The sequence below is a fragment of the Triticum dicoccoides genome, chromosome 4B (genome assembly GCF_002162155.2).
Source record: "Triticum dicoccoides isolate Atlit2015 ecotype Zavitan chromosome 4B, WEW_v2.0, whole genome shotgun sequence".
NCBI classification, from domain to species: Eukaryota; Viridiplantae; Streptophyta; class Magnoliopsida; order Poales; family Poaceae; genus Triticum; species Triticum dicoccoides.
The window spans coordinates 643712624-643727675 of NC_041387.1; the positions used below are offsets into that span (position 1 = coordinate 643712624).

A 15052-nucleotide genomic window follows, 5' to 3' on the forward strand; every position below is an offset into this window, starting at 1 on the left:
CTTTCATCTGGGTGCACGACTGGTCGAAGACGACCAAGGAGTTAGATGCTCGCCGCTGGGTAACATTGAGATAATGTGGGAAGGGCTCCTGAAATACGAGCGCAACGCCCGCCTAAAGGCAGAGGTAGTGCTCCGCCGCTTCCCAGGATGGATGATGTGATGGCTAGGTCAGCACCCAACGATTGGAGCAACAATGAAGACAATGGAGAGATCTGATTCTCGAGATCCACGCCCGTCTAGATAGGTAGACTTAGAGTAGTTTTTAGCTAAGTTTACTAAATTTCAATTAAGTTCCATATAATATATCGAATCTAAGTTTAATAAAATCTTTAAAACTGGAAATAAAATGGGGCCTAGCATTAGGTTTGTCCATGAAAAAATGGGAGTGTACATTGATTTAGGGGATAGCCTTGGAGATGACCTTAGCCTACAATTGATCCTACATAGTGTGTTATAGTTTTTTTTAAACAAGGCAAAAGATTTGCCATTTTCATTGAATAAGAAGGAGTATTAGGGGTCTTGGCCAAAGGCCAAATACAATGTATCACTCTCGCGGCATGATATTACACAAATGTTTCGCACCGGCCAGACATCATAGCGTTGTCTCGTCTTTGATTCTAGATACTAAAACCCCAACAGGCACTGCAACATTACGAAATACCCTAGCATTCTGCTCTTTCCAAATTTCCCATGAGACGAGCATCAATGGATTACCGATGCTAACATAGGCGATCATTGAGGGTCCGTAGGTCGCTCGTCAAGAGAATAGGGTACCAAGCCACAGTGTATTGGACGATGGTAGAATAGATACGGGTTGAGATCAACATCGGCGAGTTGGTGACAGCTAACGGAGTTCCACTATGTCTGAAGGCGACGAGGGAGACTTCTGTAAATCATGGTTTATTCGACACCGGTTGGACCGTTGAGTGGGTTCTTGGCGGCGTCGGTGACCTTGTTGATGTTGTTGGGTGTGCATTGATCTACTCCTCATATACTTGGTATGCTCGGTACACATCGGAGTTGTGAGCATGTATTGTTGTCAAGGTGAGACACTCTAGCTTGTAGCATGGACTTTTCATTATTGGAAGTGGGGGCAACATTACACGATGACTCTAGTTTGGTGGTGCTTTTGATCATAGGGTCTCAACCTCCAGAGCGAAAATTCTAGGTGTGACATGCTCTGATTATTCCTGACAGTGTTGGTGCTTCAAATTATCTCCTTGTCGGAAGCGTTGTCCAGAGTTTGCTCGAACTCCCTCTTTGGGCTCAAAACTCTTGATCTACCCTCTGTAGGTAGATCTGGCCATGGCGGTGCTCACGCGTTGTTTCTTTCTTAGAGGTGTCGTTGTTCAAGCGCTTTTCTCACAGTTCGGGTGTTGTCGTCGGTGACGCTTGCCATTGCATGCTGGAGTTCACTTCGATAGGACTTTCGAAGGATGCATCTCTCTCTCTCTGTGTGTGTGTGTGTGTGTGTGTTTGATGTTGGCAGTGGCAGAGCTACGTGTAGGCTTTGGGGTCGGCTGACGCCACAACTTTTCTATGACACCCCTTTGGTTTTCTAAATTTTCTACATTAGTCCTTGGGACTTGAGAAGATTTACCCCATATAGCTTACTAATGACCCTACTTGTTTCCTGCCGGGGTTGCCACTGGGCGTTGGTTGTGTGGCCATCATGTAGTTCAGCTCTCCTTTCCCAATTATACGGGCTTTATCTTCACCTAAAGATAGAAAATAAACTCCGCACTAAAAAGGATTGTCGGTTGTACCGACAGTCTAAAACGAGTACTCCTCTAAAACATATTGCGCAAAGATCATGGATCAAACATGCATATGATCCCTTTCTCTTGTAAGCCATTCAAAACCTAAAAACAATACGAATGGTCAAGTGTTGCCAGGAGGAGTCCATGTGAGTTTCCACACGAAATATAGAGGGAGATAAGTCCATCTGGATGCGGCGGCCAATACTTATGGAACACCATACGCCTAAAATAATTTATGCGACTGAGGAAACCCGCAAGTAAGATCGCACCGATTAACAAGAAAATGCCATATATGCCTAAATAAAATAAGGACCATCACATAGACTCAAGCCCTTGCTTCTCCTTAGAAGCGAGTAAGATCATCGCGTACGTACCTGTCAAAGAATAATGAGGCCATCGCGTTCACTCTAGCCCTTCTTCTCTGTAGAAGCAAGAGGACGTCATGGTAGCATAGTATATGTAGTAACCGTACTGCCAAGTGTACTCATTCCTAAAGCTGCACTAACTACGTACCAGTGAAGGATTGTAGGAAAGCAAATCCGGTGCTTGGAAGGACGATGGCGATCAGAACAACTTCTTGTACTACTCTGCAACTGCAATTGTCCCGTCAAGAGATAAATGGGTTAGTTGGGCACAAGCAGCCTGCAGAATATACATAGTACTAGCATATCCGAAAAAGTTTTTTAATCGAAAAAGTACATACTGCTCCCTCCATTCCACGTTGTAGTGCGCCCGTGTTTTCTGAGATACAAGTTTGACTGTATCGAATTCAGTGGTATAATTTTTGCTCCCGTCACAGTCGGTCTCGTTGGTTAAATTTACGGTCAAACTTAAATCTTAAAAAGGCCGGCGCACTATATTATGGAATGAAGTAGCATGTAGGACCAGGGAATAATGCACAACGGAAAGAGAAGAACTTTCTTGTTTTAGGCTAGTCATTGTGGGAGTAACTTAGGTAGTAGCATAGCTCATTTCAAGAAAATTTTGCTTACGTGGCAAGTAGTTAATGAGAGGTGGTAACATAATATGTTACTCCCGAAACACGCGGGATTTTTATTCCGAATTTTTCAACTTTCCGAAATATGTATGTCGACAATGGGTGCATAGGCAATTACCGAAAAATTATACCTTTTGAAAATAGAGCATCTGAAGTTTATGTTGATATATTTTTTGTAATATATGACTTATACTAGGTTGGTTAAATTGACAACTTAAGGATACGCGCACACCCTGTAAACTGAAAGAGAGGGAGTACTTTGCATTATGAAGGTAGTAACTTAGACTAGTGTCGTGCATATGATACTAGTCTAAGTTACTCCCCACTATGACCAGCGTTAGAGACGGTAGGCGTTTGACTTTTCAGCCCAGCGCATATATACTCTCTCCGTTGCGCCTTGTGCAAGGAAGCCAAGCACATATACGTTGTACGTCTGCAAACCAGAGACGAGCCCACCCCATCCCACCCACCCCTCCCCATTTCAAACTTCAAACTCGACCTCCTCCTCCTCCTCTTCTTCTTCTCTCTCGTCCATTGGCGAGGGCCGCCATGAACGGCAAGGGCGGAGACGGCGGGGGGCACGAGAGCCGCGGGAGCGACCACGACGACATGGACATGTTGAAGCCGCTGCTGGTGAACACGGGGAGCTGGTGGTACGCCATACGCAAGTCCCACGTCTCTGCATTCCTCTGCACGCTCATCGTGGCGCTCGGCCCCATCCAGTTCGGCTTCACGGGCGGCTTCTCCTCGCCGACGCAGGACGCCATCACCCGCGACCTCAGCCTCTCCATCTCCGAGGTCATTCTCAATTCCATTGCCCGTCTTTGTTTGGCTTCGCTGGCCTGGCCTGGAATCCTAGCTAGTGACTGACCGACGATGCTGGCTACTTGCAGTTCTCGGTGTTCGGCTCGCTATCCAACATCGGCGCCATGGTGGGCGCCATCGCCAGCGGCCAGATGGTGGAGCACGTTGGCCACAAAGGGGTGAGATTCTTTTTACTTAGCCTGCTGCTTGTCTTCCTCTACCATGCCATTGCGAGGTCGACCGGTTTGTTGCCTGTCGCCTCGCACTTAAGAAGGGTCAATGTCAGTCCTTTTGTTGATCGATAATCCCATCGCATTCAGCAAATTAAATAGCAATGCAATCTTCTACCCAATCCATCTATTTTTACATTTAAAGCAAATAAAACACAAGTGGATACTCTCTCGGTCCGGAATTACTTGTTGCAGAAATAGGTGCATCTAGACGTATTAGTTCTAGATACATCGATTTTTATCCATTCTTTTTTTCTTTTTTAGGAAACCTACACTTGGTTAAACTCCCAAATTACAACCTTTGGACAAAATCTCTTGTATCTCGCTTGGGGCGAAACCAAGGTGATGAAAATCTCCATGGTGCTTCACTCTTGACGCCAAGCAGTGTGCAGCTTTGTTCCCCTCCCTGCTAATCCACTTGACCTGAGAGGATGAGAACCATGACAGGACGTCCTGGATGTCCGCGATGAGGGGGAAAAGGCTTGTTTTGTTGGTGATGCTTGGAGACAAGGCTCTCGCAACCGATTGGCAATCTACCTCGATCTGTATTGGCCCATTATAGAGTTTTGCAAATTCCTGCAGGCCGTGAAGTAATGCCAGGCATTCAGCCTCCTCAGCTGGCGCGCCTGATTCATGTTGCATCCTATTGACAAGAATATCTGGCCCTAATCATTCCTGGCTATGGCTCCGCAAGCGCTCGCACCGGTCTGTGGTACGAAGGCCGCATCTGTGTTAAGTTTGGCCACCCCCGGCGGTGGCGGTACCCAGTTTGTCTGAACTGTTACTGGCATCTGCGGACTGAGGTCACCATACAAATTCAGCCCATACATGGGTTCTAGAGAGTGTTCGCACACGAACACGTCACCGTGTACCCTCGACGTCGGGGGTGGTGCACCGCAGCTCACGTCAAAGGAGACCCGCTGGAAGCGCGGTACGCAAGACAATCCGGCGGGCGCTTTTGTAGACCCGAAACACCACACGCCCGGGAGGGACCCCGTCAGGGCGTGCGGCGGCTATGGGCTGCCCTAGGTCGACCTGATCGCCCCTAGGGCCTCGAGGTTCGCCGCCCTGCAACAAGAAGAACAGACGAAGAACGAGGAAAAAGAGGAACAAGGGTTAAGGAGAAAAGATAAAAGATAAAAAGTGGTATATGAATTGATCGATTGTGTGTTGTTCAATCGGCCATCACCCCTCAGGTATATAAGAGGCGGCTGGACTTCCCGTGCAAGGAAAAGGCTTGGATTCACGTCCAAAACCCTAGTCAAATTCGGATTGGTTTTGTCCGAACTTTCCAAAACGGTTCGGTTTAAACTGGTTGCACTTTGCGGGTAACTTTTGAGGTGGTAAACGACCTCGGATGGAAACGAGCCCAAAAGCAATCTTGACCGTTTCGACGAGACGGACAACTTTTATGTTGAATGTTTTTTGATTAGAGTTCATCTTGAGAGTCAAATCTCTCGTGCAACACAGACTATCCCTCGCGCTACCCATCAGACAGGGTGTCTGGTGGGGCGCGCCAGTTTTTGCCTCGTGACAGGGCCGTATTCCGATGGCTCTAACTTTTGCATACGAACTCGGATTGGAACGATTTTTATATCAAAATCGATCGTTTCAACGAGACGAAGACAATCTGTGTAGATAATTTTTCCATTTGAGGTCGTCTTGGGGGCTTAATCAGCCAAACTGTATTCTGAATATAAGATCTTAGTACTTTGAGTATAGTTTCGGCCTTCGAGATGAAATCGGACTGCGATGACCCAAACTTCAAAGATGTTCATATCGACAATACGGAACTCTTTCATGAAGATCACTTCTCCATTTGAGGCCATCTTAAATAAGTTATTGACCGTGCCAAAATCTGGTGTCAACACATGCCCCCCTATTTTTCGGCAAAACTTGTGTGCCGAAAAATAACTTGCACGAAGTTTGTTCTAAGCGCAATGTCAACACTCCATCGGCCATTTTGTATGTGCTTTGGACGATAAGTATATATCGGCCATTTAGATTAGCAACAAAAGTGAAGCTAATCAAGCATATAATGATTTGGTAATACCCTTTCATGATGTAAGAAATTATATTTTATCCATGGATTAAAATAAGCCCATTGAGGGAAACCAATCATACCTGATGAAGAATTTCATGGCATAGGCATCAACGGCATTGTTGAAGAAAATGGATAATGTGTGGACTGAAGATGTTGAAACCTTCGGCTTGGTCCTTCGTAGCTTTCACTCTTTTCCTTCTTCACCTTTGTCGCACTCCTTGTATAGGAAGCTCGCACATAATTCTTATTTTGAATATTTCCTTTGGGAACCCATGCCATATTTCTCTTTTCAAGTTCTTGTGCACTAAGCTTCTTCAACTCCTTCTTTTGCCAATACGATAAGCCGAGTGGGCATCCCAGCAGCGATTTTGTTTGAAGTAATGGCAATTCTTGTTTTACCTTGTGCACTCTCAACTTCTTCTCTTCAGATTTGGCACTTGATTGACTTGCCTCATTGCCTTTTGTAGCCAATGTCAATACTTTAATTGGCTCTTTTTCATTTGAGATCATATCTGAAGTGGCACTCTTACGACCATCTCTTTTGACGCGGTAGATTTGCTCAACCACCTCCTTATTCTTCCTTGTGCACCAGACCAATTCTTTATGATTGAAACGGTCTTTGACACGTGATTGTTTAAATGTTGATCTCTTTGGAGCTGCATAGTATTGGTGAGATGGTCTAGAATAAGATGGAGAATGTGCCCTTGTATCATACTTGTCCCATGATGAATATGTATCTATATGAGCATAGGGAGGCATCCACGGCATTGGCATTGGCGGCCCAAAATAAGGATATGAATATGTTGCATTAAAATTATCACTTTGCCAATACCAATCCTCATATTTGCGCCTTGGGGGTGATCTTGGTTTCTTTGCATGATTTGGCCGATAAGCATTCTTCTCTTCACTCTTCTTTTGATATTTATCCAATAGTTCAGCGAAGGTGATTTTTGATTTCTTACACTTGCGCTTATTTCGGCCTTTGTTTCCTTTGGTTGTGCTTGCACCAATCATTGGATTTGCTTGTTGCCCCCCAGTACTTGGCGTCTCCATTGTAGCTTCGATGGAATTCTCGCCCTCAAAATTATGTTCATTATGCTCTTCAACAATTTCTTTACTTGAAAGCTTGACCCCATCACCTGCAGTTTTTACCTCCTCTTTAAATGGATCGGCTTGAAGCAGCCGATGCAAAAACTTTCTGCCATCGAGACCAATCGGAATAGACTGGTCATCTCTTGGTGTCTCGACAAATTTCAATCGTCCTTTTTCAATGGCTGATTTAACTATTTGACGAAACATATTGCAATCCTCAAAATTATGTTTGAACGAATGATGCAACCTACAATACATTCGTCCTTGAATTGATGGCTTGACATGGTGATCAAGAATTCTTATGTAATTATTTTTCAGCAATAAATCAAATATTTGGTCACACATGCTTGAATTGAAGGTAAACTTCTTGCTTTCTAGTCGATCTTGCTGTGTGAACGGCTTTGAAGATAAGCAAACGAATGGTTCAGATTTAGAATCTTCCCATTCGGTTATACATTGTGTTTTCCACTCTATCTCCGGTGTCTTTGGATAAGATATTATATTAGCATCGGATTTCTCAAAAGAAATTAACCTTGGCTTTAAACTTCCGATACGAAAATATTTAGAACACACATGTCTCAATTGAGACAAAGTGCAAGCCAAGTAAGAAATAAGCAAAGCTACCCAACTAGATATGAACTTTAGATAAAGCAACGGGGAAAGCTTTGGCCACAACAATAAGTCATTATCGGTCTTTATAAATGGTGCAATGGGTTGACCGATATAGTCTATAACAATTTTGTTGCTAACAAGTAAATTACCCTTCTTCATTGGTCTTTCAAAATTACTTATTAGAATTTTTCTTATAGAAGCATCGACAATAAAGTTGCGACCAAATCGAAAGATAGGCAAGTCACTTGCTAGACATACCTCTTCAATTACGTTGGGAGAGCATGATGGTTGTATCACTTGAATAATACTTTGTTCCACTTTTGAATGACTCTCCAATGCCTTGGCATCCTCTTTTTCTTTGATAGATTCGGTACACATACTATTTGATTCGGCTTTTTTAATAACCGAATTAACTTTGTTATCCGAATCACCACTTTTTCTTTCTTTGATTTGCAAGGTTGCTTGTTCTTGTCTAAATTCAGCAAACATTGTAGCTAGTCTATCTTTAAGCTTTTTTCGACCAATTTCAGTCCAATCTTCATCGGATTGCCCCCCAATACTTTGAGACGCTTTCGGCAATGGTGTGTTGCCGAAATTCTGTAATTGTGCAGGGGCAACATGATATGCTACGTTACTAGGTAAAGACACATGCGCTCTGGTAGAATTCTCACTTATTCGGCCATGAGCATGAAGGTGCGGAGCCGAATCACGAATATCTACAATTGCGCATGGTGCCGAAAAATTCGTAGCATGAGGTGTAGCATACGATGTTTGAGGGTAATTGGTCGAATAACTAGTAGTGGCATGGCCAATTCCCCTATCCACCGGCACGTTTGGATTAACATACTGCAAGTTATTTGCCGATGAATAAAAAGTTGAAACACTTTGTTGCATACTATTGGAAGTTCCTACATGGGGTGTCTCAACATGATTAACCGAACTCCTCATGTTGTTCATCGGCATATAGATTTGTGGGGTTACCGATGCATGGGAGTTGGGATACATATGTTGCATGTTGCCAAAATTATATGAAGTTGAAGCATGAAGATTATTCTGAATCGGCTGTTGCACATAATTAGATGCATGATTGATAAAACTAGGGCTAGCCGATACAATATGCTCATTAGACGATCTAGCAACAACACATGTATTATTTGCATCTACATAAGTGAATTGGGTATTAATGTTACCTTTGTAGATTGCAAACCCTAGATGACGATCTCTTCGTAGCAAGAACGGGCTGGAGACCGTTCAAAGCTTTGTCCCCAGCGGAGTCGCCAAAAAGTGTGTTCGCATACGAACACGTCACCGTGTACCCTCGATGTCGGGGGTGGTGCACCGCAGCTCACGTCGAAAGAGACCCGCCGGAAGCGCGGTACGCAAGACAATCCGGCGGGCGCTTTTGTAGACCCGAAACCCCACACGCCCGGGAGGGACCCCGTCAGGGCGTGCGGCGGCTATGGGCTGCCCTAGGTCGACCTAATCGCCCCTAGGGCCTCGAGGTTCGCCGCCCTGCAACAAGAAGAACAGACGAAGAACGAGGAAGAAGAGGAACAAGGGTTAAGGAGAAAAGATAAAAGATAAAAAGTGGTATATGAATTGATCAATTGTGTGTTGTTCAATCGGCCATCACCCCTCAGGTATATAAGAGGCGGCCGGACTTCCCGTGCAAGGAAAAGGCTTGGATTCACGTCCAAAACCCTAGTCAAATTCAGATTGGTTTTGTCCGAACTTTCCAAAACGATTCGGTTTAAACTGGCTGCACTTTGCGGGTAACTTTTGAGGTGGTAAACGACCTCGGATGGAAACGAGCCCAAAAGCAATCTTGACCGTTTTGACGAGACGAACAACTTTTATGTTGAACGTTTTTTGATTAGAGTTCATCTTGAGGGTCAAATCTCTCGTGCAACACAGACTATCCCTCACGCTACCCATCAGACAGGGTGTCTGGTGGGGCGCGCCAGTTTTTGCCTCGTGACAGGGCCGTATTCCGATGGCTCTAACTTTTGCATACGAACTCGGATCGGAACGAGTTTTATATCAAAATCGATCGTTTCGACGAGACAAAGACAATCCGTGTAGATAATTTTTCCATTTGAGGTCGTCTTGGGGGCTTAATCAGCCAAACTGTACTCTGAATATAAGATCTTAGTACTTTGAGTATAGTTTCGGCCTTCGAGATGAAATCGGACTGCGATGACCCAAACTTCAAAGATGTTCATATCGACAATAGGAACTCTTTCATTAAGATCACTTCTCCATTTGAGGCCATCTTAAATAAGTTATTGACCGTGCCAAAATCTGGTGTCAATAGAGAGTTATTCTTGTCTAATGCCATCTTGAGTTCCTGCTCGTACTTAGTTAGAAAGGCCACCGAACCCAGTATATGCTCTTTTCCATCACCATGCACTACGTTCTCCCGAAGGTGCCAAGCCCGCCATAAGAGCAGGAGAATCTTAATCCGGGTATCTGCATCACATTGGTTCAGCAGCGCTTGGAGCCAGTCCTTACCAGTGTGCCAGAACGCCTGTTCCTTGGGTAAATTCCATTGTTTCCTCATCTCTTGTCGCAGGGCTCTGCTTTTGGTGCATGCCACCACGGCATGGTACTCGGTTTCATCTGAATGACCGCAGGTATCACACGTATTATCAAACGCCAGCGTGCGTTTGCATTTGTTCACCTTAGTAGCTAGGGTGTTGGTGGCCACTCTCCATGCAAAGATTTTGACTTTCTCCGGCACCTTTGCTTTCTAAATCAGGTCCCAACTGCTACGATCATCAATGCCTATTGTCGAACTTGATGTTTGTTCACTGATTCTCTTCTGGGCCATTGCAAGCATGTAGGCGCTCTTTACTGTGAAGATTCCAGACTTTTCATAGTGCCAAGCAACGCAGTCGGCCACATCTCTTTGCGGTAACCTGATATTCAGGATCGCCTCAGCATCATAATGACTAAAGATTCTTCGAATGAGCTCCTCATTCCAGCTCTTTGAGGCCGTGTCGATGAGTTGGTTCACCCATCGGATGCGAGACCTACAAGTGAAAGAGCCTGCCTTCAGCCCTTCTTGTCTTGGTATCCATTGGTCTCTTTGGACTTGGATATCTCTCCCATTCCCAATGCGACATATTAATCTCTTTGTGGTAACCTGATTTTTATCCATTCCTGCGACAAGTAATTCGAGACGAAGGAGTATGTTTTATCATTCTAAACTTAATTATGTTATCAACACAAATGAATCAAATAGCCAACAATCACATATCTCACATAGTAGTACATGGACGCGGTCCAAGATGATACTTCCTCCATTCCGAAATGAGTGTTGTGGTTTTAGTTTGAGACTTTCTTCTTCTCGGCATCACAGTCGACCACCCTACTGCGCTAAAAACAGAAGTGCGACTTCCCTAAGAAAAGAAACAGAAGTGCGAAAATTCGTTTCTAATCCCGGGCTCAGATGCTCCCGAAATCCACACCGCAAACTGGCATGTGGATCTGTGCTACCGTGTGTATTTAACGACCGTATATCCCATATTAGGCCAGCGCAAGTGAGCAATGAATGCGATGGCAGGTCGTACTGTATACGCGGATCAGGTAGTCGTTTCACGGCTCGGATCGGGCTTGCCTGCTCCTTTCCCATGCTCCCATCCATGCTTCCACTTCATCCTACGGCTGTCTTTTTTTCTTTTCTATTTCTAATCTAATCATCTCCCCCTAATTTTAAAGGGATGGGGCCGGGCCTTATTTTTTCCAATCAAATCAAGCCACATACGCGGGAGCACAGATGGACACACGCGAAGGAGCAGGCAAGTCTCGTCCTCACGGCTCAGCCTCATTTCTGTGCCCGTCTGAGCCGTGCACGGCGCCTGAATCACAAACGGCCACCGGATGAGACCGTATTAAATGCCAACTCCCAGCCTCTCGCCCCTAGAACCAGGTACTACTCCAGAGATGAAAATTTACCTGCTCTGTTAGGTGTCGGGGATTGCATGCATGGACCAATCAGCGGCGTGTTAAAGAGGGCGCAGTTAGAAAGCTAATTTCAGAGATCTTGACTATCAGTCTTGATAGTCAAATGGCCAATATTTACATAATATCTGTATATAAAACTGCCAATCAATTTGAGTTAATTGGCCTTGTGTACACAATTGCGATTACGTGAAATCTATACAAGTGTACTCTTGCATCGATGGATTAAGGGGCCACAAACTTGCCGAGATAACCGGCATATGAAGTGGCTACCCTGGTGAGATTACAAATGCCAACTTCTGTGTCTTAAATAACCAGTAAACTAGAAGCAGCACTGCGGGTCTTGGCTGTGGAGCAAAAGTATGGAACTACACAAGGACTTGAGACCGTATGGGACCTAGTGTGCGCCGTTCGTGAACGGGGGTTTAGGTTGAGAAGTGCTATGCAGCCGACGTTTCTGGCCGATGCGTGCACGACAGCCGCTAATCACCGTTAGATGAAATCCCTTCATAAATAAGAAACGTGAGATCTTAGCATCGTCCACATGACGTCTATAAAACATCATGTGTGAAGCTATTCCGGTTTAGGTTTCTCCTCGCTCGAACACATGAATGTGTGCCTGCTTCTTCGACACCTCTCAAAGCTACATGACTCCAACTCTACTCCGGCAGCATCTTACCTAGTTACAAATATGGCTGGTCTCCTACTCATGACTTGGGATCTGGGGATTCTTCCGCATAGCCGGTGTGGCGCGATATTATTAAACATATAGACTTCTTCAGGTCCATCACCTCGGTAAACCTAGGGAATGGGGCTACCACCTCATTCTGGACTGACCTTTGGCTCCCAAACACCCAAACTACTCTCGCTTGTCAATTTGCTGCTCTCTACTCTCACTCCAATAGGCAGTCGACCTCGATCGTGCGGGTGCTGGATTCGCCAGAACTATGCCTACATCTTGCGCCTCGGTTATCCCTTGTAGCCACTACACCACAGCACCACATCCCCAACAAACAGGTTGGTCGGAAAAACAGCGTCTGCCGACACACAGTCGGTCGGGAAAATGTATTGCCGACCGACAGTGTCTGTTGGGGTAAGTCCAGACGGGAAAACCTTTTCCCGACCGACATGTCTTTCCCGACCGACAGTTGGACGCCTATAAACTGAATTGCCGACCGACTTTCTGATGGCCTACCCCGGAATCTTTCCCGACCGATTTTCAGCTGGTGTTGCTCTTGAAGCTTTCCTGACCGACCGTTTGACAGTACAGTCTTTGCCGACCGACTTTTTGCTGCCCCTATCCTGAACCTTTCCCGACCAACTGTGCGATGGTGTCTTTTTTGCCGACCGACTTTCCATTGGTCCTAGCAAGAGCCTTTGCCGACCAACAATAGGATGTTGTTTTGTTTTGCCAACCACCAATTTGACAGCACGTACCCTTGATTTCCCATCTGCCTTACAATACAATGTCAACCAAAATCAAGTTGCATATCTCATTACAATATGATATTAGTCAAGTTACCGAACTTGCATGTACTCCGAAAATATTAAATCATGACCAAAGAAGGATAACATATTAATTACTTCTCACAAGTAAAGGAAACATTTACGGTTCAACGACCGAATCACCCAACAGGTTTACAAAATGATAGATGCATCTCCAACATTCATTGTTTGCTCCATTACACAAAATACCCAGGTGACAAGATGACATATAGGTTTACAAAATGAGACCTAAAAGACGCATTGTTTTTGCTCCATTACAGAAAATCTCTAGCTGATGCAAACTGACATCTTCCTGGTTCCTTCCTGCTCCTGTTGTATGTCTTTTCTACAAAGGATAAAAATGTAATGGTGAGCATGCATTCAGAGACAATGGCAAAAAAAATAATTGTATAAAGCATCTATGGCAATTGGCAATAAAAAACTATGGGATTTTAGTGTTACAAAAAATAGCTCAAGTTCAGAACAATGCCACAACATGTGTTAATTAGATCTTTGCTGTGTTGGACATCATAAAGCCTCGATGCAACGTGACCATGAAGTATATTTCAGGAAATATGAGCAATATAGAGGTGTACTCGGAGCAACACCCGGTACTATTTTGCAATATAAAGCAGCACCAGGGACGAGCTGGAGCGCGAAATGGTGAACTTTTCGCGCGCCAACGGCCATCCGGCCATCTAGCGCTTGGCGCCAAGCCAGTAACCAATTATGCACAGCAAGTATGTGATCTACTTTGCTAACCTAGCTACCAGGGACGCTCTACACAAGGCAGGCATAGACTGTTCTTACTGCCAAGCCCACGCTATTGCTCCCATCCCACAGAAGGAAAACTCTAGCCCGATGGCTACACGATACGATGTGCAAAAAAATGAAACTCAAGCCGACTGAACCAGCCTAGCACAAGAAACAGAACTCTAGCTTCTACTTTGTTCCTCATCATATCTACTCTGTGACACCATGACATGACATGTATGCAAGCATCGGATAATTAGATCGCGCATAACAACTCGTAGCCTGACGCCGACGCAAGAAGCAAAAGCATCAAACTGAATCAACCTGAACCAGCCCAACACAGATAGATAATTGAACTTGGAGCAGAGAAATGAGTATCTAGATCAACAACGGCAGCAAGCACAGGACTAGAACAGAAAGCGATGGGGGATTTGGGAAGAAATTATACCTGCGGAGGTTCATCGCAGCCGGGCAATATCACGGGCAACATAATTAAGTTGTATTTCCATCATCTGGACATAAGGCAAAAAATTAGCATGTTCGGACAATTACTCTTGTAAACAATAGCATGGACATGAGAGCAACTTTTGCATCACATTATTATTTCCTTGTATTTCTACTAAACCATGTAAGCTATGAACTATACATTAAGAAGTGGCAATGAACTAGGCAGGTATTGAAAATAAGAGAAGATAGACCAGCATTGATCGTTACTGCTCAATGTACAGAGCTAGATAACAACTATCATGAGGAAGAAGAAGATACAAGGGTCTGGTTAAGTTCATTTTGATCCCTGGTTTTGTAGCTCAAAAAATAAATACTAGCTCATGATTCAAATATACCTTAGCGGCGGGACGAGGAACATGCCCCAGGTTTGTAGGGTTTCATCTAGCAAAGTGATCATGAGTTAGTATCACGCATCAAACAATTCGAGATAAGTGGACAAGCACACAATGTTGGTGATTACCTTGCTAGATGGCCATGCAATGGACCTTGTGACAGCATCAACGATAATTTGTAAACCTTCATCTTCAAAAGGCAAAGTAGCATCCCTTCTGATCGCAACATTGACAAGAACCTCATAAGTTCCTAGTCCAAGGGGCTCTCCGCCCACAATAGTGTCTGGGTCAACTGAGATAATTGTTGCCTTAGCAACAGGAGTTTCAGGACCAGTCCATGCATATAGAAGCACATCCATACCAATCTGAATCAATGATTATTTTAGAAACATCAAACAAAATAAAATTTCAACATATAGGTAAGGATGAGAAGATTACAAGGCTTTCATCTTCATAGGCTGATGAGCTTCTTG

At 44.6% G+C, this 15052-nt stretch overlaps 1 protein-coding gene across 2 annotated transcripts in view; it reads left to right on the forward strand.

Annotated features, from left to right (window-relative positions):
* Nucleotides 1–3228: 3228 nt before the first annotated feature.
* LOC119291979 (sugar transporter ERD6-like 4) overlaps nt 3229–15052 on the forward strand; it is a 33600-nt gene continuing 21776 nt past the window's right edge. For both annotated transcript variants that reach the window (XM_037570791.1, XM_037570790.1), the window contains exons 1-2: nt 3229–3555; nt 3651–3740. In XM_037570791.1, coding sequence (XP_037426688.1) covers nt 3307–3555; nt 3651–3740 — 339 coding nt within the window. In that variant the 5' untranslated portion in view covers nt 3229–3306. The remainder of the gene's footprint in view (nt 3556–3650; nt 3741–15052) is intronic.